The sequence below is a fragment of the Phocoena sinus genome, chromosome 10 (genome assembly GCF_008692025.1).
Source record: "Phocoena sinus isolate mPhoSin1 chromosome 10, mPhoSin1.pri, whole genome shotgun sequence".
Classification (NCBI taxonomy): domain Eukaryota; kingdom Metazoa; phylum Chordata; class Mammalia; order Artiodactyla; family Phocoenidae; genus Phocoena; species Phocoena sinus.
Window position 1 is genome coordinate 3,551,970 of NC_045772.1, and position 25,827 is coordinate 3,577,796.

Consider the following 25,827-nt stretch of genomic DNA (forward strand, 5'->3'; position numbering starts at 1 on the left):
GTTCCTGATTCAGACGGAGGTATGAGGTCTTCCAGGATGTCACATTCCTTCCTGCCAATTTTCTAGCTCTTTTAGAGTCCGAGGAGCTCCAGGCAGGCGGGGGTCTCACCCCCAGAGTCTGACCAATTACTTCATTTTGCTTCAAATGGCCAATTGTGAGAAGGGACAAAGCCTCAGCCACACTGTTCAATAGTTACCAAGCTGTTTTTTGGAAACTCACACCAAGGACCGGCTGTGACTGTCCCTCTGCGGGCAGTCGGCAGAGCGTGGCCTGAGGGGCTGTGGAACGGGGCCCAGAATTACTCAGACACGTCTTATTTCAGTGTTTCTTTTGTTCCTCAGTCGGATGCCCAAATAAACGGTCAGCACAGCTGCCTCCAAATACGAGAAACCATAAAATATGATGAAAATCAAGTAAAATGCAAAGATGTCCGTACTGTATTACTTTGATGAAAATGCGAGTACTGTTAATGGCTGAGAGGAAAACATACCTGATACTCAGGTCTAAGACCACAGGCTTCATACAGAAATGAAATGAGATCCCAAAGCCCTCACACTTGAATGAATTATAAATGTGCCTTAGGGGAGTGGCCTTTTCAAGATACAAAAGAATAGTACCTTCAAATGTTTACCATTGAGGAGACATTTTCTAAGTAAAAACAAAAGTGGAAATATTTTTGAGTCTGAACACTTCACTTTCGTATTATCCCATATTCTTCTGCAACTGGACTTTGTCCCTTGAGATGTATTTAGTTTTTTCATTTGATCAGAACTGTTACCAAAAAAAAACAACTGTCAGTTTTATTAAGACAGGAAAAATGTAAACCTATTTTTGTGACTTAAGACTTTATGAGAGATACTAGACACTGGAGGTTTTTTGTTTTTGCTTTTTTAAACAAATGTGTATTTATTAATGTTCAGAACACTGGAAATGCAACACAAATGAGGAAAGAGTCTACAATAAATTAAGATTTTTTTGAATTTGTACTTTTGCTGTCCGGTTTTCCCCCCACTCCTGCATCCCTGTTGCCGCCCCTTCCTAAGGCAGCCCTGGAAAAGGGACCATGTACAGGATGCTGACAAGCCCGGGGGAGCAGGAGCCATTCTGGAACCTTCTATCCATTTCCTGCTCATCCAGACTCTTGCACTTCGCACTTCAAAATTTTTTCCTGCACCAATCTCTTTCCTGTCCTTCTGGGACGCCAGTGAACACAACTGGTTCCTGAGGCTTTGTTCATCTGTTTTCACTCTTTTTTCTCTCTGTTCCTCAGGTTAGATCATTTCTAGTGATCAGCTTTCAAGTTGACCGATGCTTTCCTCTATCATCTCCATTCTGCTACTGAGCCTGTCCAGTGATTTTTTTTTTTAATACTGTAATTTTAAGTTCTAAAATTTCCATTTGGTTCCTTTTTATTAATTTTATTTCTCTACTGAAGACTTGGAGTTTTCCGTGAATTTCGTGTTTACCTCACAGAGCCTGATGACAACAGGAGCTTTAAATTCTCTGGTAATTTGGCATCTGGGTCATCTTGGGGCCACAGTCTGTTTTCTCTTGGTGTTTCCTTGTTCCTTGTGTGCTGGCTAATTTCAAACTGAATCCTTGATTGACATTTTTGAATGTTACATCAGGAGCCTCAGGGTCCTGTTAAAATCCACTGGCAGATGTCAGTTGTTTGTTTTAGAAGGCGGTCAACCCCATTAGGTTCAGACCACAAGTTCTGTCTCCTTCTGTGGCTGTGACTTTGCTGTGCTGCCTTGGGTCCACTCTGTACACCTGCCACTCAGTTAGTCTAGGACTTGGGCGGGTTTATGTCCGTTCTGCTCTCAAGAGCCTTTCAGATGCTGCTTTGGGTCTGTTCCTGCTCAGGGTGAGCCAGCGCCTGTCAGTATATATGGAAAGCGAGGGGTCCACTCCGCCAGCGCTGTCTCCTCTCTGGGATTTGCCTCACACGCTGTTACTCCTGGCACCCCTTTTCTTGGTTCCTCTATGCAAAAAGATGGGTTTCTTCCAGGGTTCTAGCTGCCTGCACTACCTCACTTCCACCCACCTGGGGCTACCTTTGGGGAGAATCAGCGGGAGCAAAGAAGAGACACTGGGGGGGGGCTCCCACACACTCCTCAGCCCGCAGGGCCCCCCCTTCCCAGGCCTCTCTTGGAGTCCTTGCCCCAGCGCTGGCCACACAGCCCCAGAGGTTGGGGCCACCCTTGGGTCAAGCCTGGGAGAAAAAAAGAGGAAAACCACCCATGAACGCCCCACCCCCAAAGGCCACTCTCAGGTTCTGCTCCCTCCCCTGTTCCCCTGCTAACATTCACCTGTCAAGAGTGCCTGGTCACGAACGTGATAGAATACCACCATCTCAAGCCAGAAGTGCTGCTTAAGGGGGACACGTGAGGAGAGTAGCCGCCCGCTGAAGGGAGCAGGTGCGTCCGCTGGGCCTGGGTGGCCTCCCGTGGACATAAATAATTGCACTCCATACCAACCTAGCCAAGGCCACTCCAGGACCCGCGGGATCGAGACAGAAACAGAAGTGAACACTGAACATCTGAACGCCATCCAGGCCACAAAAACGTCCAAGCCTCCCCCGTCCCAGCTGTAAGAGTAAGCGCTCCCTCACATCGTGGCTGTAGCCTCACTCCAGGCTCCCTCCCTGTAGACACTGGGGGTGCAGGGAGGTCCGGGGCTTGCGAAGGCTTCGGGGACGTGGGCAACCAAGGCAGCTGGAGCCCGGGAATGTGGGCAGAAGACAGGCCCCGGGGGTTGACCCCGACCCCAGCCCCTCTGCACTCCCCACCTGGGAGTGCAGCCCTGGAGTCTGGGAGAGGCCCAGTGGTACGCCCTGGCCAACAGCTCCACCTGAGTCTCTGAGGCATTGCCCAGAGGCCTCCCAGAGTCGGTCAGCTGTGCCCTCAGAGAGAAGGTGGTACTGCGGCCTGGAGGCTGCCATGGGCGCAGCCAAGGTGAGGCCTGGTGACCCGGGGGCAGCGGCAGGCCTGTGCTCCCTCCTCCCGCCTCCACTGGCCGACCTGGCTGGAGGCCTGGCGTCGGGCTGGCAGGACGGGAAGAGCCGCCCAGAGGCCAGAAGGGCGGCCTCCGCTCTGCTGGCCTGTGTCCATGCCGACTGCCTCCACCCGCCCCTCCTCCCACCGTGGCGGCTCCCCAGACCGGGCCACAGCTCAGCCCTCGGTTCCGCGCAAGAGCCCCAGACCCAGGGCAGTGGGTCCCGGGAAACCTGAATCCAGGGAGGCTCCACACTGCCCTGGGAGCTAGCAGAACAAAGGCGGTGTCTCAGCCCCGGCTTCCATGCTGGGCTGGGTGTCCCCAGGGGCACTGCTGTCCCGTCCGGTCCCCTCTGCCCAGCACGACGTGTAAAGCACCTGCAGGGCTGTGGTCAGCCTCCCGGCTGGGTCAGGTCAACACCTCCCTCGGCCAGCCCTGCTGGAGCAGCCGCCCAGACCTCCACCTCCAGCCCACAGGGCCTATTTCTTTATCTGGATCTCGGAGATGTCTTGGAAGCCACATGGCGGGTGGGAAGTGCCTGCATGTCTGCTCCAGCCCACGCCCCACCCTGGGGACGCGCCCTGCTGGGTGGGGCCTTGGCTAGGAGGGAGCCAGGGCGGGGCCCGGAAACAGGAGGAGGGGGAATGGGAGGGGCTCCAGCTTGGTCAGAACTGCCTGGAGGGAGGACGCTGAGTGCCCCGGGGCAGGGCGGGGCGGGGCCGGGACCCTCAGTCCCTACAGAGCTGCGTCCTCCTCCCCACAGGGCTTGCCCACTTCCCGGGTCACAGCCCAGATCCAGCCCCCCGCCCCTCACCGGCCCCCACCGCAGAGTGGGCATCTGTGCCGCCCCAGGACTGGGCACCGCTGAGCCGGGGTTGGGGGGAGCGGTGGGCGCAGCTCTCGGTCACCCTGACGCAGGGTCACACTCAGCCAGCTGTAGGGCCCAGCCCACCGCGTGCCCCTGCCCCAGGCCGGCAGGGCCGCGGAGCCAGGCTTGAGGCTGGTCCCCCCGGCAGGCGGCAGCCCCTGTGCAGACCCGGGGCAAGTCCCAAGCGTGGTGTCCGTTCCCGGACTCCCGTCCTCCTCCCTCGGCCCCGGGTGGCAGAGCCTGGCTGTGCAGGAGGGCGACCACTCAGTGCTCGAGAATGGTCCATCTCGACCTGCTAGAGAACCAAGGGCATCTGGACCCCCTTCTCGTTCAAACCTCCACAGCCCCACCTGGTCCTCTCCTGTCCCCTGCCATCTGTACCTCACACAGGCCAGAGAGATCCTTTGCTCAAAACCCTCTCCAGGCCTCCCCTCCTGTCCAGAAGGAAGCCCTGTCCTCACTGTGGCCGCAGGCCCTGCACATTCTGGAGCCCAGGTGCCCGTCACCCACTTCAAGCCCCTCCCTTGTGTGACCTTTCTGGGGGCAGGAGCTCCATCCCGGGTGACTTGACCCAGGGCTGGCCCTGCAGCTCTGCCCCTCAGCACAAGGGGCTTCTGAGCCTTGGGGGGCCACGTGACCCCCCCCGAGTTGCTCCCCATCATCATAGCACCTGGAAGAACATGCCACACTGCCTCTGCTCTAGAACCTTCTAACCCACAGGAGACGGGAGCCACACTTCTAGCCTCCACAGGAGCCCGGCTTGGAGCGCAAGCAAAGGCTGAGTCTGAGGTCACTGAGAGGGAGAGCCTGAGGCTCGTCCATCCTGGCACCGGAGCAGGTGGCTGGGCCCCTGAGCAGAGCACCAGGGACCCTGGGACCCACCGGGAGCCGGGACAGGGCACTAACCCGTGCCAAGGCAGGGAAGCTGGAGGCACCGGGGCACGCAGAAGTGTGCCCTTCCAGGAAGGGCCAACCCCGACCTGACCCAGCTGACCGCGCCCCCGGGAAGGTCTGGTGGAGCGTCTCCAAGCCTCCCGCCTCCAAGTCCTGCGGTGGCTCCCCAGCGGGCCTTTCAACTGCCCATGGCAGGACGACGGCCACCCCACGATGCCCCCGGCCAAAGCCAGCTCCACAGGTGCTCTCATCTGCCACTCAGCGCTGCACAAAACACGCACGAGCTCTATGGTGTGTGTTTGTGTCCCGAAGGGCACAGGTTGAAACCCTAGCCCTGATGTGGTGGCAGCCATTGGGTCTTTTTTTTTTTGCGGTACGCGGGCCTCTCACTGTTGTGGCCTCTCCCGTTGTGGAGCACAGGCTCTGGACGCGCAGGCTCAGCGGCCATGGCTCACGGGCCCAGCCGCTCCGCGGCATGTGGGATCTTCCTGGACCGGGGCACGAACCCGCGTCCCCTGCATCGGCAGGCGGACTCCCAACCGCTGCGCCAGCAGGGAAGCCCGCCATTGGGTCTTGAGGGTGGGGCCCTCATGAAGCGGACAGGTGCTCTTCAGAGGCCGCAGGGAGCTCCCTGGCAGTCCAGTGGTTAGGATTCAGCACTTGCATGGCCGAGGGCCCAGGTTCGCTCCCTGGTGGGGGAATGGAGATCCCACAAGCTGCGTGGCGCGGCTGGGGGTGGGGCGGTCCCAGAAAAACCCCTGCCCCTTCCACCACGCGAAGACACAGTGAGAAGACGGTCACCGGCCCCCCGTAAGAGGACCCTCCCCCATCGGAGCCGGCACCCTGACCTCAGACTTCCAGGCTCCACAACCGTGAGAAATAAACTTCCCTCGTTTACAAGCTACCCTTCAGCTCTCGATGTGACTGGCCAGGGGGCCTGGCCAGGGTGCCGGGCACTCTGCAGGGGGAGGGGAGGCTCCCGTGCAGCTGCCTGGACTGGGGGCAGGGCCGCCGCCCCTCAGAGTGGCCTCAAGGTCACACTGTCCCCCTCAGATACCCTTGCAGGCTGGGAGTCAGCTCAAGGGCCGTCACACATCCCCTGCCACAGGTGAGGGTGGGCACAGCCGTGAATGGAGGCGGAGGAAGGGGGGATCCCATCGCTCTCCCATGCAGCACACACCCCCGCCTCCCCACACGTGGCTAGTGCCGTGGAGCCCCCGAGACGGCCCACTCAGGCCCCACCCCACTGGAAGCCATCAGAATCCACACCCCGGACAGAGTTTTTATTGGGTACTGCCCCTGCAGCCCATCCATCCCTCCCCACAGGTCCCCTCGGCATGCCCCCGGAGGGGAAGCCCTCTAGGGGGTGCGCAAGAGGAACTCCACCCATGGGGCACTTGGGACAGACCCGTCGGCCAGCAAGCAGAGAGGATGGGCTCTCCCTGGCTCTGGAGCGGCCCTGCCCCCGGCCCCGCTCGTCCACGCCTCCTCCCATGAGCTCCACATCAGCCGCTCGGCCTCTGTCAGAGCGTGGGCCCCTGGCCCGGGCTGTCATCCCGGCCGACGCTGGAGCCCTCCACGGCCACGTCGGGTCTGCTCCTGCCCTTCTGGAGTGTGTAGGCGGATGGCCCCAGGCGCAAGATCTTCCCACTGCCCAGGCACTCGCCCCCTTTGTAGAACACAGCGAACTGCAGAGGAGAGAGGCCGTGTCACCTGCAGTGCGACCTGGCACCCGGGTGCCCACAGTGCAGCCAGGAGCCCAGACCTGGGGCTGGGGAGGGGCAATGCTCTGCCTCTCCCTCTTTTGTCCTTGTCCCCGGGGCCCCGACCAGAGGCGGGCCAGGGCAGGGCAGCCGGCGCTCCCACTAGCCGCGCAAGAGCCAGGCCTCACGGTTGCAGGGCTGCCTGTGCACCCACCCTCGCGGGCTGTGTGAGCTGAGCACCGCAGCCCCTCTGCCCCTCAGCTCCCCCTGGAGACCAGCTGCTCTGGTCGGGAGGAAGTGCCGTCCTTCCAGAGCACGAAGCCTGCTCCTCCGCGCGGCCGAGCAGCTGCTGAGGAGGGCCAGGTTCCGGGGCAAAGGCAGGCGCAGACTTGGGGCTGAGACCCCAACCCGCCTGCCAGCCGGCGTACCCCGACTCACCTGTCCCAGGGCGAGAGCCCGCACAGCCTTCACGGCCGTCACCCACACAGTGCCGTCTTGATTGAGGGTCAGCACGCAGGGCACTGGGGGAAGAGAAGGACCCTTGGAGGGGGCGCTGGCCTTGCCACATGTGCTCAGACCCAGGCCTTGGGCCCCCGGGGAGGAAGGAGCAGGCAGTGAGGACAAAGGAAGCTCGGGGCGACGGCCAGAGGGGCTCAGTGCCGTCTACCCGGGCCCCGGGGCGGCACACACACTACCTGCCGGCAGCCTGACAGTGGGACCCTCAGTCCCACCCGCCCCGGCAACCTGCCCTCTTCCAGAGACCGACCCTGTGTCACGGACAAAGGAGGCTAAGCTGGCCTCAGCGCCCGCCAGGCTGCCTCTGCGTAGGCAGAGGGCAAGGAGGCCTACACGTTATACAGTCTTAACAGTGGGGGCCCAGGCCCAGGTCAAATCGCCGGTCCTAACTCTGGCCTCACCCGGGGATCCCCGCTCAGTCACCTAGCGCCATCTGGTGGCGGAACCGGAAGTGGCACTCCATCATCTTGTCGCGGACCAGGGCTGCGGGCGGCTCCTCAGCCACCCAGTGCACGCGGCCGGTCCGCAGCAGGTCCCTGTACAGGGCCGGGTGGTCTGTCCGGGGGGCCTGCGGAGCGGAGCGCGAGGACGTGACACCCTGGAGCCCTCAGTGGAGGGTCCTGCCTCAAAGCCCCCTCTCTGCACTTCATTAATAATGATCATAACAGTAAACACTCACTGAAATCCACACTGACACGTGGAGATTCATGCGCTTATCCCTCGAGCCTTTCTACCCCACTTTGAAGATGAGGAAACTGAGGCACGAGAGGGAAAGTCACTCGTCATGGTCACACTCAGCAAATAGCAGAGGAGCGTGTGATCCAACCCCATGACCTCTCCTCCTGGAAGTTCACCCTGCCCCCACCACAACCCTGCGTCCCAGTGCCAGAGGCACACGGGGCAGCCACGTCGCCACAGGGATCCCAACAAGCCCCACACGGCTGGGGACAGGCCTCCTAGGCCTCCATGCAGCTGGCCTCCCAGGACTTAGCAGGCCTCCCCTGAGGCAGGCCCAAGGGCATCAAGCCCGGGGCCCTTGGGCTCTAAGTAGATAAGGAGACCCACACAGGGGACAAGTGTCGGTGGATGTCCTTTCTCAAAGCAAAAGAGACAGCTAAACTTTACACTAAAGTCCCTTTAACTCATGCTGGACCAGAATCACCGTCCAGGCCCTTGCGCCCAGGGCTCTTCTGGGCGGTGGTGTCCCAGAGGCCTGCTGGCCCCTCTGCCCGCATCTAAGGGAGGGTCCCCCACAGAGCGCGCTCAGAGCCGGGATGCTCAGCCTCGGCACTGCTGAGATGTGGGGCCGGATCACTGTGGAGGGGACAGGGCTCCCTGGCTTCACCGGCTGGACGCCAGCAGCACCTGCCCCCCTCCTCCCTCCCCCATGCCGTGATGCTGAAAATGTCCCCAGGCCCTGCCAAATGTTCCAGGGAGGGGAGCAGGGCAAACATGCCCGCTTTGTGAAGTCCTGCTCTAGAGCCTGGGGACACAGTCCCGGGTCCCAGTGGCCCAGGGCCCCGCTGCGGCAGAAGGCCTAGGTCGGTCCCAGCTCTGCACCCTATCTGTTCAACAGTGAATCGCTGGAGGCCTCTGTGTGCAGGCCCTGCCCCAGACGCTGAGCCACCCCCGCTCCAAGGGACCTTCCCACGTTACTTAATCTTTGAGTCTTGTAAAATCGGAGGAATACATCTATTTACAGGGACTGATGGGATGGTTAATAATGTGGCCAGCATACAGTAAAAGCCTAGCAAGTACCTTAAACAAAACCCTTCTGGTACCTAGGGCCAATCCCGGGAGGATGCAGAGGAAAGGCAAGGATGCTCCCAACCGCAGCTGCCCTGCAGAGCCCCCACCCTGCCTGGTTCAGCACCGTGGGCTCTGCCATAACCAGGCCTCCGTCACCGCACCCTCCCAACTCACCACGAGCACGTCGCCCCTGGTGCCATCCTTCTCCACCACGTACCAGGGCTCCCGTAAGCCACCTATGTTGGCTCTCTGGCCCAAAGTATACAGGAACCAACCTGTGGAAACGGTTTCTCGGTGAGGTGGGAGGGGCCCCGTCTCAAACGTCCCACCCTCGCAACGGGGCGGAGGCTGGGAGGCAGCAGGCAGGAGGCTCCCTCTGCGGACCACCCGGGCGGCCTGGCTTAGGCTGTACCTCCCACCCCGCGAGGAGCCGTTCCAGCTGTGCGGCCCCCTGACCCACCAGGAGCTGGGACCGCTCCTTTAGAACGTGGGCCAAGTGCCCCGCCTGAAGCCACGAGGCCCCCTTGCCGAGCCCCTGTGTACTAACCGCCTCGGGGCCAGGACACCAGGCTGCCCCGTTTTCTCTGTGCACCCTCATCCCCACCACAAACACCACAAGGCCAGCCGGCTAGGCCACGCCTCCCCCAGCCCCCAGCCCCCAGCCCCACGGGGGAACCGGCGCCAAGCTCAGCGCTCCACTTCTGCAAGCCAGGCAACGGAGCTGGGCTCCCCTGCGTGCCCTGGCAGCCTCCTGCCGGGACAGGCTGCGAGCGCCCTGCAAGCTGTCCCCAGCAGGGCCGGCACGTCCTCCCTCAGGAACGCTCAGCTCTCTGGGAGCCCGTGACGTCTAAGGCCCGCTCCCTCCAACAGCACCAGGAAGGGGAAGCCGTCCGGCCCAAACCGAGGTGAGGGTCTCCAAGGAACAAGCCCCTTGGGAGTGTCCATGTCTGAGCCCCAGCCCTCGTCCTTCCGGCAGGCCAGACCCACGCTGGACCAAGTCTCGCCTGTCACCAGGCCCCCAAGGGCACAGCCCCACCGTTGACCAAGCCCGCCTCTGTCCTCCCACCTGGGCTGTGAACTCTCGCGCTGACCCGTCCTCCCCATGCCGGCTCAGGGCAGGCTCATGGTGCCCCGACCCGCAGCGGCGTCTGCGAATGAGGGAGCAGCATTGGGGTGCAGCACTCCGGCCAGGAGGGCCACCTTCCGGTCCCAACTCTTCACGAAACTCGGGACTCAGAGTTTCTGAAGTCAACCTAACTCCTTCCCTCCAGTGGAGTTTTTCTGGAGTCTGGTATTCTCTATATGTAATGGAAAAATAAGTCTATTCATGGAGACTTAATACATAACTCAGAGAGTGAGGCTTCTGAACCAGACGGCATCCTCTGTTATCGGCTGCGATGCTTAAAAGGAGTCCACGTCTCAAATCGCAAACACCCGGTCAGAGCCACTCCCACCTTCCCTGGCGCCACCCACCGCCGTGCCTGCGGGACTGGAATCATCTCTAAATCCCCAGAGCTCAAACTTGCCCCACGCCTCAAGCTGCTCAGGATGAAAAGCAGCCCAGGGGTGCATCTCACCTTTATGCGTTCCCAGAACCTTATTGTCTTCTATAGAAATAAATTTACCAGGTCGAGGCTGTAAATACTGGAAAACAAACGTTTCATTACTAACAGATCCAGGTCCAGAGCAGAAAAGTGGCTCCACCCTTTTGCATCAAAAACCACTCACCTGAAGGATGAAATTTTCAAAATTTCTTTTACCAACGAAACAGATGCCCATGCTCTGAAATGAAAGGAAGGCCGACCGTGAGACGAACGGCCAGGTGGGGTCCTGCACTCCACCTGGAGAGCCTGGGCAGGGGCGAGTGGGGGGGCACACGGGGCCTCTCGGGGCCTCACCTGCCCCAAGCCGCCCCACCCCCGGGCCAGGGTCCTGGCTTCCCTTCTCCAGCACCACACACACCAGTCCCAGCCACAAACAGATCTCAGGGGCTTACTTCAGGCGCCAGACATGGACCTTGGCAGCTAAGTAGGCGGTGCCACCTCCACACCCAGCAGGGTCTGGCCCCACGCTGCAGACCCTCAGACCAGCCGCCCAGGAAAGAAAACTAAAGCTGCTTAAGCCCTCAGGCCACTGTCGGTGAGTCTCAGGGGAGAGACAGGGACCAGAGCAGAAGCAGGAAGTACAAGCCAGGCCACGAGGTGAAGCACCGCGGGAGGGTCCGAGGAAGGAGAGTCTTTTCTCGAGGTGACGTTTCTAGCACGCGGGAAGGCCTAGCGGGAACAGGCTCGCCGTCCCGTGCTCATGGTTCGGCTTCCTCGCTCACGCGCTGGCCTGTGTCTCCCTAGAACACGGGTCCTATGAGGGCGGCTCCCTCAGCTCTTACCGGTCACACCCAGAAACCGAACAGGTAGAGACATGAGTAGAGATGCTACGGGTGGAGGGATGGGCACAGGGCTGGCTTCCCGGGGGACAGCAACTTGCTGACAAAAGCACAGCTGTGCCCGTCCCCAGGACAGACGTGCAGCAGCAGCTGCAGCTAAGGCCGCCTCAACCCGCAACAGCCTCGTTAGACTGACCACCCCAGGGTCTGCCGAGCCCACTGGGACCCCTCCCACATTGCACCCCACCCTCTAGCACCAAGCGCCCACCACACTGGCTTCACCTCAACTCCACCACTGCGCCAGGCTCGGGGCCTTTGCACCGGCTCTTCCCCGGCCGTCTACGTGACACTAAATCCTATTCACCCTGAGGCCTGAGGACAAACAGACTTTCCTTGGAGGCCTTTCCTGGCGTCTGTCTCTGCCCCCGAATCTAGATCAGAGCCCATGGCATTTTCTCTCCCCGGACCCTACACCTTCTCTCAGGGACACCTTCCGAGTTTACAACGGTAGGTTTGTCTGTCTGCCCCCTTGACGTAAGCTCCCTGAAGGCAGGGATGGAACTGCGCTCCTCACCGCGTCCTCAGAGGCCAGTGGTGCAGTGCCTGGCGCAAAGAAGACACCTGACGAGGCCGTGCTGCCGCGTGGACGGAAACAGAGATGTGTGTGCCGATGGGGGTCTCGGAGCCCGGTCCTCACCATCCTGCTCTCCCCTGGCAGCTGAGCCAAGAGCACCCCAGCCAGCCACCTAGCTGCCAGGACAGCTGCCACCCCCGGGGGGCCGAGGCACGGCCGGGAGGGAGAGGTCCCTCCTCTGCTGCTTTCTGAAGGACGCAGCCCCTCCCACTGTGCGCACGACGGGCTCCCCGCTCGATGCCAGATCCCGGGCTGGGGAGGTGGTGCAGGGCCCCAGGCGGGGAGCGCGCACACCCCTCAATCCTACCTCTTTTTTCTGAAGCACATGATGAAGTCTATTTTCAGCAGCTATTTTCTTTACAAAATCTTTTGTTAATCCCCCCAGGGGGAAGAGGGTTCTCCTCAGGGCATCCTGGGAAACCTGGCTGAGAAAGAAGGTCTGGTCTTTAAAGCTGTCAGCTGCTTGCAGAAGTTTTACCACTGCCAAGAGTAAAGAACAAAAGATGTTGCAGGAATAAAAATCATCATACTTTGCTTTTAGTCATGTCCTTCTGTTTACTTTGATAGATTACCCCTGGTCTGGCAGAAACAAAGATCGATACTCAATAGAAGACTTCCAGAAAAGAGAACTGCCGTGGTTAAGGTAAGAAAAATTCTCATCCCTAATTGATCTACTATTGAAAAAAATACGCAGAGGGTAGAGTTTACGTGATAAGGACATTTATTCCAGTTCATATGTTAGACTATATCTGCAAAGACTAAACATCACATGACAAAAATGTTATGAAGTATTAAGAAAAAAACAAACTCAGCCACATCTGGGAAAACTGGACGAGACAGCGTACAGAAAATCCTGCTGAAATGGTGTCAGCTGTGCTGTTTCCTAATAACCACAGGATGTGTCTGCACCGTGGCTGCTCTCAGGGACCCTGCTCACCTCCCAGGTCCCACGGTGGACGCCAACCACGTCCCCCAGCAGCACCCAGCTTCTAAACGTACTCCCCACTTGGTCACAGTGGGCGTTTCTTATGGTTCGAGCTGACATCCGTCAGCTGCCCCTCTGCAGTTTCTCCAATGTTCTATTCATTGTAAACACCCGTTCCCGGCTGGACAGCAACAGTGCAGAGCTGTGACTGACCCTGGCCACGGGATGCGGTTCAGGAAACAAGGCCCGCCTCCATCTCCGGGTCCCTCGGCCCTGCCTGGTGTGTTACAGACCTTCCATGACTGCAAACGCTGGGTCCCCCACTCTGCAGCTCAATGACCAACGGAGGAAACCGAACGTGACACCAGTGTTCCAGATTCTTTCCACGTGACTCACAACCAGGGCTAAGCAAAGCCTCGGCAAGTCACACCCACAGCTCACACCCGTGCCAAGGGTACAAACAGCCCAAGTGCAGCGTGCAGCTCGGCCCAGTCACATGTGTAACATGCTCTCTGTGTAGCTAATGTTTTCCACCCGTGACCTCAAATGTGATTCTCACTTTAGCCCTATGATAGAATTATCCCCATTTTCAGATGGGGAAACTGAGGCTCAGATAATTAAAGTGACTGCCCACAATGGTGCAGGGAGAGAAGCGCAGAGCTGGAAACTGAGCTCAATCACCTGGTTTCTATTCCATCACTTTTTACGTACAAAACAACAAAATCAAGTGAAAAGTGAAAAACCGAGTTCAGTCAACCAGTCATCAGGTAGGCAGACTCATTTGCCAAAGGTTCTTTTTTGTTTCAAAACTAAACTTAAACAGTCTAAGTGCATATAAAAGCCTCAGAATACTGGGAGCAATTTGCAATTTCTCAAAGTTCTGGGTTATTTTAAAACAAACTCAAAATCTATGATTTTTAAGAAAGAAAGCAGGAACCCTAAACCACGGAGAGGGATGCCTGCTAGGCAATGGTCTGCCTGTGCCTGGAGCCTCATTCACACCTTCGCTCCTCCGGGTCGGCCGTGGTGCCACCTGCCACGGGGACGGGTGAGGACATCTACCCTGGCCCAGGGCCAGGGGTCAGGAGCGCAGGCTGGACTCTGCTGCCCCTATGCGCTCTCCCCAGGGACCCAGGCCAGGAGGCCCCAGACCAGGTCTCCAGGGCAACTGAGTCAGAGCAAAATAAAAATCTCTAGGTGCCTAAAACGCACACAGAGAACAAAGACACTGTGGTATTATTAAAACAGCTACACAGAACAAAGCACACGCCAATGCAGTCAGAGGTCTGAGTGCCTCCGGCCTGTCAAAAAGGCCCAGAAAGCTCTGTAAGGCGCCATATGTTCTAGGAGGTAAGCGGGGGTGGCTATGTGACATGGAAACAAATCCTTCATCTACTCAGGCCCCTTAGACCGACGTTCACTGGGCAAATTCCACCATGGAGTCCCCAGGTGGCAGGGCTGGGCAGTCAAAGCCGTGTCCTCCTGATGTGGAGGGCTTCCTGGTGAGGGTTGCCCAGGAGTGCGAAGGCAGCACCAGGGAGGGAAGCGGTCACCTCTCCCCACACATCAGCCCCTGACCACAAACACAGACACACACACACGCAGACACACACACACACACACACACACACACACACACACACACACACACACATGCCCCCACAGGGAACACAAACGGCCCAGCGCCCTGCAGGCAGCAGCGAGAGGCCTTCCCAACAGCACGTAGGCGGTGTCCTTGTCTGGGCCCTGCCAGTAAGGTTATCTCTGGCCTCGGCTGCTGTGAGAGGGGGGAAGGAGGGAGAGAGAAGGAAAACAGGGTGGATCAGGCTGGATGACACGGAGGACGGCACAACGACCAGGGACGGCGGAGCTGAGCAGACCCAGCTGGGATCCAGCCCCCCAGCCCGAGGCACCCCGGTTGGCGAGTGCAGCCAAGCTTCAGTTTCCTCATCTGAGAAAGAGAACCAGAGAACCCGCATGCTGGCACTGCCAAGAGGGGCGCGGGGAGGGAGGCGGTGGGCGTGAGGCGGCCAGGGCAGGCCAGACGCGGGGAAATGCCAACTCCCCCACGGGGCTGCAGCAGTGGAAACTGTCCGCAGAAACACGGCTCCGAGCCCCATCTTGCCTTTCACTTAATAATGATGCAAACCCCTCTGTTCTACAGGCAGATGTCCACCAGGACAAGCCAGCAGCTTCCCAGGTGACTGCCTGGCATTTTCTAGGCAGGTGGAACTTTGCTCCCTTTGACACTGATGAGCTAATTTATATATGTAATCTTCGTAAGCACAGTTACAAGCCTGGCTGCCAGGCCTGTGCCGTGTCAGGTCCCAGCACTCATGTCACTCTGAAGTACACCTCAATCTCAAGTCCTCACAGACTCGAGGGTAAGAATCAGGGCCTGTTACACTCCAATTATTACTGCTGTGCGTCTCCTCCCAGAACTGGGTTATGAATTACGGCTTCAGTTTCCCAGCAGCCCTGGCCCGGGCACCCCACCTGAACCTCCTCCTGGTACCAATCACAGGCCCTTGGGGAAAACGACCCTGTCGGTAACTGTCCTTTTTCGAAGAGGAAACCAAAACCAACGAGCTAGTTTGGAACACACGGAGAGGAGTCGTGCAGGTGTGCTCAAACAACTCACTGTCATTCTTCAAAATATTTTACTCCATTCACAAATAATTAAGCTCTGGCCCAGGCACTTCTACTCACCATTTCTGATTTCAAATCGATTTCTGAAAAGCCCTTCTGGCCTCCTGACGTGCTTCTGCTGAAAGACCTCTTCATCTTCCAGGGACGTTCTTGCATAGTGACCCGTAGCAACTGCATCTGCTCCTGAGAGGTTTTTAAAAATACGAAGATCAGATTTTATTTATTTTTATTTAAAATTTTTTTTAATTTTAATTTTATGGTACAGATGTCTATCCTGTCAAATACTTTAATACAATTGACATTCTGCTTTTTAATTTTTTGGCTGCGTTGGGTCTTCGTTGCTGTGCACGGGCTTTCTCTAGTAGTGGTGATCGGGGACTACTCTTCGCTGAGGAGTATGGGCTTCTTATTGTCGTGGCTTCTCTTGTTGCAGAGCACGGGCTCTAGGCACGCAGGCTTCAGTAGCTGTGGCACGCAGGCTCAGCAGTTGTGGCTCACAGGCTCTAGAGTGCAGGCTCAACGGGCTTAGTTGCTCCGCGGCATGTGGGATCTTCCCGGACCAAGGATCGAACCTGTGTCCCCTGCCATTGGCAGGCAGATTCTTAACCACTGCGCCACCAGGGAAATCTCCGGAGATTTTTTTTTTTTATTTATTTTTTTATATAGCAGGTTATTAGTTATCTGTTTTATACATATCAGTGTATATGTCAAGCCCAATGTCCCAATTCATCCCACCACCACTACCCTCTGCCTCTTTCTCCCCTTGGTGTCCATACCTTTGTTCTCTACATCTGTGTCTCTATTTCTGTCTTGCAAACCAGTTCATCTGTACCATTTTTCTAGATTCCACATATACACGTTAACATACGATATTTGTTTTTCTCTTTCTGACTTACTTCACTCTGTATGACAGCCTCTAGGTCCATCCATGTCTCTACAAACGACCCAATTTCATTCCTTTTTATGGCTGAGTAATATTCCATTGTATATATGTACAACATCTTCTTTATCCATTCGTCTGTTGATGGGCATTTAGGTTGCTTCCATGACCTGGCTACTGTAAATAGTGCTGCAGTGAACATTGGGGTGCATGTGTCTTTTTGAATTATGGTTTTCTCTGGTTATATGCCCAGTAGTGGGATTGCTGGATCATATGGTAATTATATTTTTAGTTTTTTAAAGAACCTCTATACTGTTCTCCATAGTGGCTGTATCAATTTATATTCCCACCGAGATGCACGAGGGTTCCCTTATCTGCACATCCTCTCTAGCATTTGTTGTTTCTAGATTTTCTGATGATGCCCATTCTAACTGGTATGAGGTGATACCTCATTGTAGTTTTGATTTGCATTTCTCTTATAATTAGTGATGTTGAGCAGATTTTCATGTGCTTCTTGGCCATCTGTATGTCTTCTTTGGACAAATGTCTATTTAGGTCTTCTGCCCATTTTTTGACTGGGTTGTTTGTATTTTTAATATTGAGCTGCATGAGCTGTTTGTACATTTTGGAGATTAATCCTTTCTCTGTCGATTCGTTTTCAAATATTTTCTCCCATTCTGAGGGTTCTCTTTTTGTCTTGTTTATAGTTTCCTTTGCAGTGCAAAAGCTTTTAAGTTTCATTAGGTCCCACTTGTTTGTTTTTATTTCCATTACTCTAGGAGGTGGATCAAAAAAGATCTTGCTGTAATTTACGTCATATTGTGTTCTTCCTATGTTTTCCTCTAAGAGTTTTATAGTGTCCAGTCTTACATTTAGATCTTTAATCCATTTTATTTTTGTGTATGGTGTTAGGGAGTTTTCTAATTTCATTCTTTTACATGTAGCTGTCCAGTTTTCCCAGCACACTTATTGAAGAGACTGTCTTTTCTCCATTGTATATCCTTGCCTTCTTTGTCATAGATTAGTTGACCACAGGTGTGTGGCTTTATCTCTGGGATTTCTATCCTGTTCCATTGATCTATATTTCTGTTTTTGTGCCAGTACCATATTGCCTTGATTACTGTAGCTTTGTAGTATAGTCTGAAGTCAGGGAGCCTGATTCCTCCAGCTCCTTTTTTTCCCCTCGAGATTGCTTTGGCTATTTGAGGTCTTTTGTGTCTCCACAAAAATTTTAAGATTTTTTTGTTCTAGTTCTGTAAAAAATGCCATTGGTAATTTGATAGGCACTGCACTGAATCTGTAGATTGCTTTGGGTGGTATAGTCATTTTCACAATATTGATTCTTCCAATCCAAGAGCATGGTATATCTCTCCATCTGTTTGTGTCATCTTTGATTTCTTTCATCAGTGTTTTTTTTTTTTTTTTTTTGCTGTACACGGGCCTCTCACTGCTGTGGCCTCTCCCGTTGCGGAGCACAGGCTCCGGATGCACAGGCTCAGCGGCCATGGCTCACAGGTCCAGCCGCTCCGCGGCATGTGGGATCTTCCCGGACCGGGGCACGAACCTGTGTCCCCTGCATCAGCAGGCAGACTCTCAACCACTGCACCACCAGGGAAGCCCTCCTCAGTGTTTTATTTTTTCTGAGTACAGGTCTTTATAGTTTTCTGAGTACAGGTCTTTCGCCTTCTTAGGTAGGTTTATTCCTAGGTATTTTATTCTTTTTGTTGCAACAGTGAATAGGACTGTTTTCTTAATTTCTCTTTCAGATTTTTCATCATTAGTGTATAGGAATGCAAGTGACTTCTGTGTATTAATTTTGTTTCCTGCAACCTTGCCAAATTCATTGATTAGCTCTAGTAGTTTTCTGGTGACATCTTTAGGATTATCTATGTATAGTATCATGTCATCTGCAAAGTGATAGTTTTATTTCTTCTTTTCTAATTTGAATTCCTTTTCTTTTTCTTCTCTGATTGCCATTGCTGAGTTCCAAAACTATGTTGAACAATAGTGGCGAGAGTGGACATCCTTGTCTTGTTCCTGATCTTAGAGGAAATGCTTTCAGTTTTTCACCATTGAGAATGATGTTGGCTGTGGGTTTGTCATATATGGCCTTTATTATGTTGAGGTAAGTTCGCTCTATGCCCACTTTCTGGAGAGTTTTTATCATAAATGGGTGTTGAATTTTGTCAAAAGCTTTTTCTGCATCTATTGAGATGATCATATGGTCTTTATTCTTCAATTTGTTACTATGATGTATCACATTGATTTGTGTATACTGAAGAATCCTTGCATCCCTGGGATAAATCTCACTTGATCATGGTATATGATCCTTTTAATGTGTTGTTGGATTCTGTCTGCTGGTATTTTGTTGAGGATTTTTGCATCTATATTCACCAGTGATATTGGTCTGTAATTTTCTTTTTCTGTAGTATCTTTGTCTTGTTTTGGTATCAGGCTGATGGTGGCCTCGTAGAATGAGTTTGGGAGTGTTCCCTCCTCTGCCATTTTTTGGAAGAGCTTGAGAAGGATGGGTGTTAGTTCGTCTCTAAATGTTTGATAGAATTCACCTGTGAAGCCATCTGGTCCTGGACTTTTGTTTGTTGAAAGATTTTTAATCACAGTTTCAATTTCATTACTTGTGATTGGTCTGTTCATATTTTCTATTTCTTCCCGGTTCAGTCTTGGAAGGTTATACCTTTCTAAGAATTTGTCCATTTCTTCCAGGTTGTCCATTTTATTGGCATAGAGTTGCTTGTAGTAGTCTCTTAGGATGCTTTGTATTTCTGTGGTGTCTGTTGTAACTTCTCCTTTTTCATTTCTAATTTAATTGATTTGAGTTCTCTCCCTCTTTTTCTTGATGAGTCTGGCTAAAAGTTTATCAATTTTGTTTATCTTCTCAAAGAACCAGCTTTTCGTTTTATTGATCTTTGCTATTGTTTTCTTTGTTTCTATTTATTTCTGCTCTGATCTTTATGATTTCCTTCCTTCTACTGACTTGGGGTTTTGTCTGTTCTTCTTTCTCTAGTTGCTTTAGGTGTAAGGTTAGATTGTTTATTTGAGCTTTTTCTTGTTTCTTGAGGTAGAACTATATTGCTATAAACTTCCCTCTTAGAACTGCTTTTGCTGCATCCCATAGGTTTTGGATCATTGTGTTTTCCATGTCATTTGTTTCTAGGTATTTTTTGATTTCCTCTGATTTCTTCAGTGATCTCTTGGTTATTTAGTAACATACCGTTTAGCCTCCATGTGTTTGTGTTTACTTTTCTTCCCCTGCAATTTATTTCTAATCTCATAGCATTGTGGTTGGAAAAGATGCTTGATATGATTTCAATTATTTTTAATTTACTGAGGCTTGATTTGTGACCCAAGATGTGATCTATCCTAGAGAATGTTTCATGTGCTCTTGAGAAGAAAGTGCAATCTGCTGTTTTTGGATGGAATGTCCTATAAATATCAATTAAATCTATCTGGTCTATTGTGTCATTTAAAGCTTGTGTTTCCTTAGTAATTTCCTGTCTGGATGATATGTCCATTGGTGTAAGTGAGGTGTTAAAGTCCCCCACTATTATTGTGTTCCTGTCAATTTCCTCTTTTATAGCTGTCAGCATCTGCCTTATGTATTGAGGTGCTCCTATGTTGGGTGCATATATATTTGTAATTGCTATATCTTCTTCTTGGATTTATCCCTTGATCATTATGTAGTGTCCTTCCTTGTCTCTTGCAACATTCTTTATTTTAAAGTCTATTATATCTGATATGAGTATTGGTACTCCAGGTATCTTTTGATTCCCATTTGCATGGAATCTCTTTTTCCATCCCCTCACTTTCAGTCTATATGTGTCCCTAGGTCTGAAGTTGGTCTCTTGTAGACAGCATATATATGGGTCTTGTTTCTGTACCCATTGCATGAGCCTGTGTCTTTTGGTTGGAGCATTTAATCCATTCACATTTAAGGTAATTATCGATATATATGTTCCTATGACCATTTTTTCAAATTGTTATGGGTTTGTGTTTTTGTAGGTCCTTTTCTTCTCTGGTGTTTCCCACTTAAAGAAGTTCCTTTAGCATTTGTTGTAAAGCCGGTTTGGTGGTGCTGAATTCTCTTAGCTTTCACTTGTCTGTAAAGCTTTTGATTTCTCTGTCAAATCTGAATGAGATCCTTGGTGGGTAGAGTACTTGGTCATAGGTTCTTCTCTTTCACCACTTTAAATATATCATGCCATTCCCTTCTGGCTCATAGAGTTTCTGCTGAGAATTCAGCTGTTGACCTTATGGGAGTTCCCTTGTATGTTGTCATTTTTCCCTTGTTGCTTTTAATAATTTTTGTCTTCAATTTTTGTCAGTTTGATTACTATGTATCTCGGCGTGTTTCTCCTGAGGTTTATCCTGCCTGGGACTCTCTGTAATTCCTGGATTTGGATGGCTATTTCCTTTCCCATGTTAGGGACGTTTTCGACTATAATCTCTTCAAATATTTTCTCAGGTCCTTTCTCTCTCTCTTCTCCTTCTGGGACCCCTATAAAGTGAATGTTGGTGTGTTTAATGTTGTCCCAGAGGTCTCTTAGGCTTCATTTCTTTTCATTCTTTTTTTCTTTACTCTGTTCCATGGCAGTGAATTCCACCATTCTGTCTTCCAGGTCACTTATCCATTCTTCTGCCTCAGTTATTCTGCTATTGATTCCTTTTGGTGTAGTTTTCACTTCAGTTATTGTTATTATTCATCTGTTTGTTTGTTCTTTAATTCTTCTAGGCCTTTGTTAAACATTTCTTGCACCTTCTCGATCTTTGCCTCCATTTTTTTTTCCGAGGTCGTGGATCACCTTCACTATCATTGTTCTGAATTCTTTTTCTGGAAGGTTGCCTATCTCTACTTCATTTATTTGTTTTTCTGGGGTTTTATCTCATTCCTTCATCTTGTACATAGTCCTCTCATTTTGTCTATCTTTCTGTGAATGTGGTTTTTGTTCCACAGGCTGAAGGACTGTAGTTCTTCTTGCTTCTGCTGTCTGCCCTCTGGTGGATGAGGCTATCTAAGAGGCTTGTGCAAGCTTCCTGATGGGAGGGACTGGTGGTGGGTAGGGCTGGGTGCTGCTCTGGTGGGCAGAGCTCAGTCTGCTAGTGTTGGAGGGTCTCCTTCAGAGGCGGGGGGCAGCTGTGGCTCACCACAAGGACAAGGACTTTGGCAGCAGAAGTTCTGGGAAGTACTCCTTGGATTAGCCCTCCCGGAGTCTGCCATTAGCCCCACCCTTATTTTTGAAATTTTTATTTAAAAAATATTTTTGGTTGTGCCACACAGAATGTGGGATCTTAGTTCCCTGACCCGGGATTGAACCCGCACCCCCTGCAGTGGAAGCACAAGTCTTAACCACTGGACCACCAGGGAAGTCCCGAGGATCAAATTTTAGACTTGCACTTGCTGGCCTTGGCCAGTTGGAGCCCAGGGTGCACCAAGCAGCAGACAGACGCCAGGTCTCACACCAGGCAGTCTGTGCAGATTACCTGCCCCACTCCCAAACACCCAGATCCCAGGGAATAAAGGCACACCTGAAATTCCATTAAATAAGCAGCCTTTAGGTCTCTAAATTGATATAATCTTGCTACAAGATTTCACTGCATCTCTAAGAGTCTTTCTAAAGTTAATATCTATCCATTCATTCTAGCTTAAGGAAAAATTCAGATATGCACACAAAGATTTAAGTACAGAAAGCTAATTTCAGTGTTTCTTATACTAAGGAAAAACTGAAAACAACTGAAACGTTCAACACCACGAGAATATTAAGTAAATTAAAGTGCCATTGCCATAATAACAGTGCCACTCACACAGAATTTTTAATGGAAAATGCTTATGATATTGTTCAGTAGGGAAAGAAAGTTTATGACTCTACTTTTTTTAATGTACAGAAAAAAATGAAGACAAATATCAGAAAGTCTCCTCCTTTGATTCTGGGAGGTGAAATTATAGGTGGCACTTTCCCTTATCTTTTTTACTCTTCTGAGTTTTAAATTTTCTTTAATAAATACATATTATTTTTATAACAGTGAAGGACCATGCAGCATAGTCAATATCTTCTTTCCACATAATGCAAAAAAGTGAAAGAACCTACCAAGGCACATATTAATCCATAACCTTTGCACTGTGTGAAAATTTCAGACATTTCGTATTGCAAGAGACTTTTTCCAGGAAGGTGCAGCAAAACTGATTCAGTATGTAACCAACCAAAGTAGCTCAGTGTAAAACAAAAGACACAGTAAGAATTAACGGCTGCATATTAACTACTTGAAAAAGCACACTTAGGAACACATTATTAAATCTTGATTGGTTTTCTAATAGAGAAAAAAAAACACTTTATTTCCTTAAAGAACCACCAGTTACACTGCAAAAATGTAGGATTCTTTGTGAGAAGCCCTAAGATTTCAGAGGTCTAGGTTTCGAATATTTTTATTCTGTGTTGTACTGTTCACACAGTAAATTCAGACTCAGAAACATTTACCGGAGAAATTCTTCCAAAGCATCCCTAACAGATGGCCACCTAGGGGCTCCCTGAATAGCTAAGGTGACAAGGAGCTTCAAGCTCTACAAAGGCAAGCATCATTCCCCGTGAAGAGCTGTTTGTGCCTCCCCCGAGTGAAATCTTTCTCCTGCACACCCCAGCTCTGGCCTCTGGGGTCCCAAGGTAGAATGTGATTCTGAGTCACATGCTTGCGTGCTGCTATGATGGCCCCAAAGTATCGTCAGATGGAGTATTTCCCACACTCTCAAAATAAAAACCAACTCACGCTCCATGAGCCTGTCACTCTTTTTCTCGAGTAAACTGGAACTAGATGCAGCCACTAGACGTAGGCTGCCCAGTGTGGACCCCAGCGGACCCCTCCCCCTTCCTTGGATGTCCTGACCACAAGGCAAACTTGGGCTGCACTGGCTCTGATGTCAGACTGCAGGCTCACAGTCAGCTCGAGGCCCCTCAAGGCCCTAGATCGACTCCCAATCCTGTACCAGGAGATTTAATTACTGAACCTAGCTAGCAAACTTTGCATTTATCTCTACTCAGTTTCATGTTATTGGTGTTAGCCCAGCATTCAAATTTGTTAGGACTTCAATTCATAGTTCTCATAGGCGTTTTTAGTAAAAAATAACCTAACTCCATGAACCGACTTTTCATCATTGTCGTCTCAGTGGCAGGTCACTTGCATATTGGGTTGGCAAGCTGACTCTGTCCCCTTTTAAGTCATTGCAAAGTGCTGACAGGACAGAGTGGCCAGTGGTCCTGTGACCCCACTGGGCCACTGGCACACAGCATGTCTTGGCACATGGCCAGATGTGGCAGGGTGGGCTGCAATGGGCCAGAACAATGTGAAAGACCAGCATCCAGTGCTCCAGAAGCTCATTATGGTGGCCCTGACAGCAGGGGACAAGAAAAAGAACCTGAATTCACAAAAGCACAGCAACAGATACCACGAGGAGCCTAAGTAAGCAGGTCAGCAGCAGGGGGTTCAACAAACAGGAATGGGGATGTCCCACCAGGCCGATGGGAATGAGAAGGCAGGAAGCTGGGAACAGACACGATCTGTAGGCAAGCTGTCGGTGGCGGCAGGACCCTGAGCAGAAACGGGCTTTCCGAACAGGCCACTAAGACATGGCTCCAAACCAGAGAAACGAAACAGACCCAGGACCCAGAATCAGCTACAGACCCAGACCCGTTTCTGAGACAAAGCAGACACCTGCTTTTAAAGCAAGAGAAAAGGTCTCAGTAGGACCAGCAAAAAGGATGACTAATAAGAAACTAAATGCCGAGTTTCTTAAGTTCTGAATTAGGGCTCCTGAAACTTCCACTAAATATAACCACATCTGGAACTAGAGCTGCTTTGAGCAAAGCCGAACCTGCCGGCAGGGTCTGGGGGCCTCACCTTTCAGCTCTCGCCAGTGATCCAACACTTCTTTCCTCAGGGTTTTCTGAGGTTGGTTCTCCAGAAATCCACTGTGCTAGTCCTTATGGCTGTGCGGCCCGTGACAAAGACGCACTGTGTCCCCCCGGGGATCCTATCATTTGTGCATCGCCAGACAGTTCTTTCTTATCCAGTGAAATACAAAATACTATCGTTTTCACTGCTTCCTTTCCTTCTGCAAGATGAAACTGCTTACAAGGCTTTGACTCCTGGCTTTCTCTGAAAATCTTATGATATTCTCCTTTTTTAATTTCAAGATACTTTATTATTTTTTTAAACAGGTCACAACACTAAGCTTCTGGTCCATTCTGCCTGCCATTGCACAAGCTACAAACATTTGCTCAGCAGTCGAGGGCACTCTTTAGTAGCATGTTTGAGAAGTGAATAAAAATCCACATAGAACAAATATCGCAATAGTTTCCACAGGAACACACATAAGTGTGACCCCACCTCCCGGGCTTCCATATTGCCGCATCTGTGCCAAGCCTACTCACACAGAAATCTCAAACCTTGCAGAAACTAAGTTAAATGGTCCCCCCAAACCCTTAGTTCAAGCTAAACTCACAGTTAACAGCTACGAGAATGGTGTCTACACGTCAACACAAGTTGCAGCACAGGCTGGGTGACCATTCTACTCTCCCAAGCACAGGACACAGGCACAGTGCCACCATCCTGCTCCTCTCATTTGGGTAGGAAGCTGTGGTTCTGGATTTGCTGTATCAGTTGCCACGTGGGCCCTGACATCACATGGTAGATGGTCAGCCTCTGGAATCCACTGAAGTGGATTCAGCAGCGACAGTGTGAGCACCCATGTTTTCAAAGAGCATCCAATCTCCCATATGCATCTCGGGCAAGTTACAGCGCTCAACAATGCGATCGGGGTCATCATAGGTCAGTCTCCAGATGCTGGATGGATAATACTCCCCATCTGGTTTGGGGCTCTTCTGCAGAAGGGGCTTCCTGTGTGCATGGTCATAAAGGATGCAGCTGAAAGATCCACAGACTCCATCATTCACGTAATACATAAAGGTCTGTTCACTGGACTCACCTTTACCATCAGAGCCTGTCTGCTCCTCTAATGTGAGGTTTTTTTGCAATGACATTAACTGTGAGCTTGAAAGCTGATGCAACACGGTTATCTGCCTGGCTCAGCTATGATTCTCACTCTGGAGTCTAATGGAAAATACTTGTCCAAGGCTGGGTTGATCTCTTCAAATTTGAGCTTTACATCCTCAGATCCAGAAGAGCCACCACCAATATCAAACAGATACATGTTGAAACCGACCTCAGCTCCCGGAAACCTTATAATTCTTAAAAAGACAAATGCAGATAATCCCAATTACTTACCAAGATTATCCACAGCATAATTAAAAAAACAACTGAATTTGATATGTTTGTTGCAGACTATGTCAGGATTGGGAGTTCTTCCTTTTTCATATTCATTTAAAAAATCACTGGAATAAAAGAAAAAGACTTTTCACTTCTAAGTGTGAGACACTCTATGGAAAAATAAATCAGCTAAATTACTTGCTTAATTTAGAGTTTCTCCCTGTCTTACCAAAACTATAATTTTCTACAAAACAGAAGAGCTTCAGTATAGAGCCATTTTCAATATTTTCATCAAATATCTGTTTAAAGACAGCTGCAGTTTCCATCTGAACCTACACTCACCAGGCCCCACTGT

At 51.6% G+C, this 25,827-nt stretch overlaps 2 protein-coding genes across 5 annotated transcripts in view; both read right to left on the minus strand.

Moving 5' to 3' along the window:
* Window positions 1–5,236, minus strand: LOC116760095. 2 transcript variants are annotated; one of them, XM_032644383.1, is made up of 2 exons: window positions 2,314–5,236; window positions 1–1,985 (listed from the first exon to the last, which is right to left on the minus strand). In XM_032644383.1, the coding sequence occupies exon 1, from the start codon at window positions 5,111–5,113 to the stop codon at window positions 3,809–3,811; it is 1,305 nt and encodes a 434-aa protein (XP_032500274.1). In that variant the 5' UTR covers window positions 5,114–5,236; the 3' UTR covers window positions 1–1,985; window positions 2,314–3,808. The 2 variants fall into 2 exon arrangements, with proteins under 2 accessions (XP_032500274.1, XP_032500273.1); XM_032644382.1 differs by having other exon boundaries at window positions 1–2,216.
* Window positions 5,232–25,827, minus strand: part of TRMU (tRNA 5-methylaminomethyl-2-thiouridylate methyltransferase) — a 24,980-nt gene continuing 4,384 nt past the window's right edge. The window contains exons 3-11 of one of the 3 annotated variants that reach the window (XM_032644384.1): window positions 25,491–25,597; window positions 15,380–15,502; window positions 12,053–12,225; window positions 10,457–10,510; window positions 10,306–10,372; window positions 8,903–9,003; window positions 7,403–7,547; window positions 6,902–6,984; window positions 5,232–6,448 (exon numbers count right to left, since the gene is read on the minus strand). In XM_032644384.1, the coding sequence (XP_032500275.1) occupies window positions 6,284–6,448; window positions 6,902–6,984; window positions 7,403–7,547; window positions 8,903–9,003; window positions 10,306–10,372; window positions 10,457–10,510; window positions 12,053–12,225; window positions 15,380–15,502; window positions 25,491–25,597 (1,018 nt within the window). In that variant the 3' untranslated portion in view covers window positions 5,232–6,283. Of the gene's footprint in view, window positions 6,449–6,901; window positions 7,004–7,402; window positions 7,548–8,902; window positions 9,004–10,305; window positions 10,373–10,456; window positions 10,511–12,052; window positions 12,226–15,379; window positions 15,503–25,490; window positions 25,598–25,827 lie in introns of all 3 variants that reach the window. The other 2 variants (XM_032644388.1, XM_032644389.1) reach the window with 2 other exon arrangements.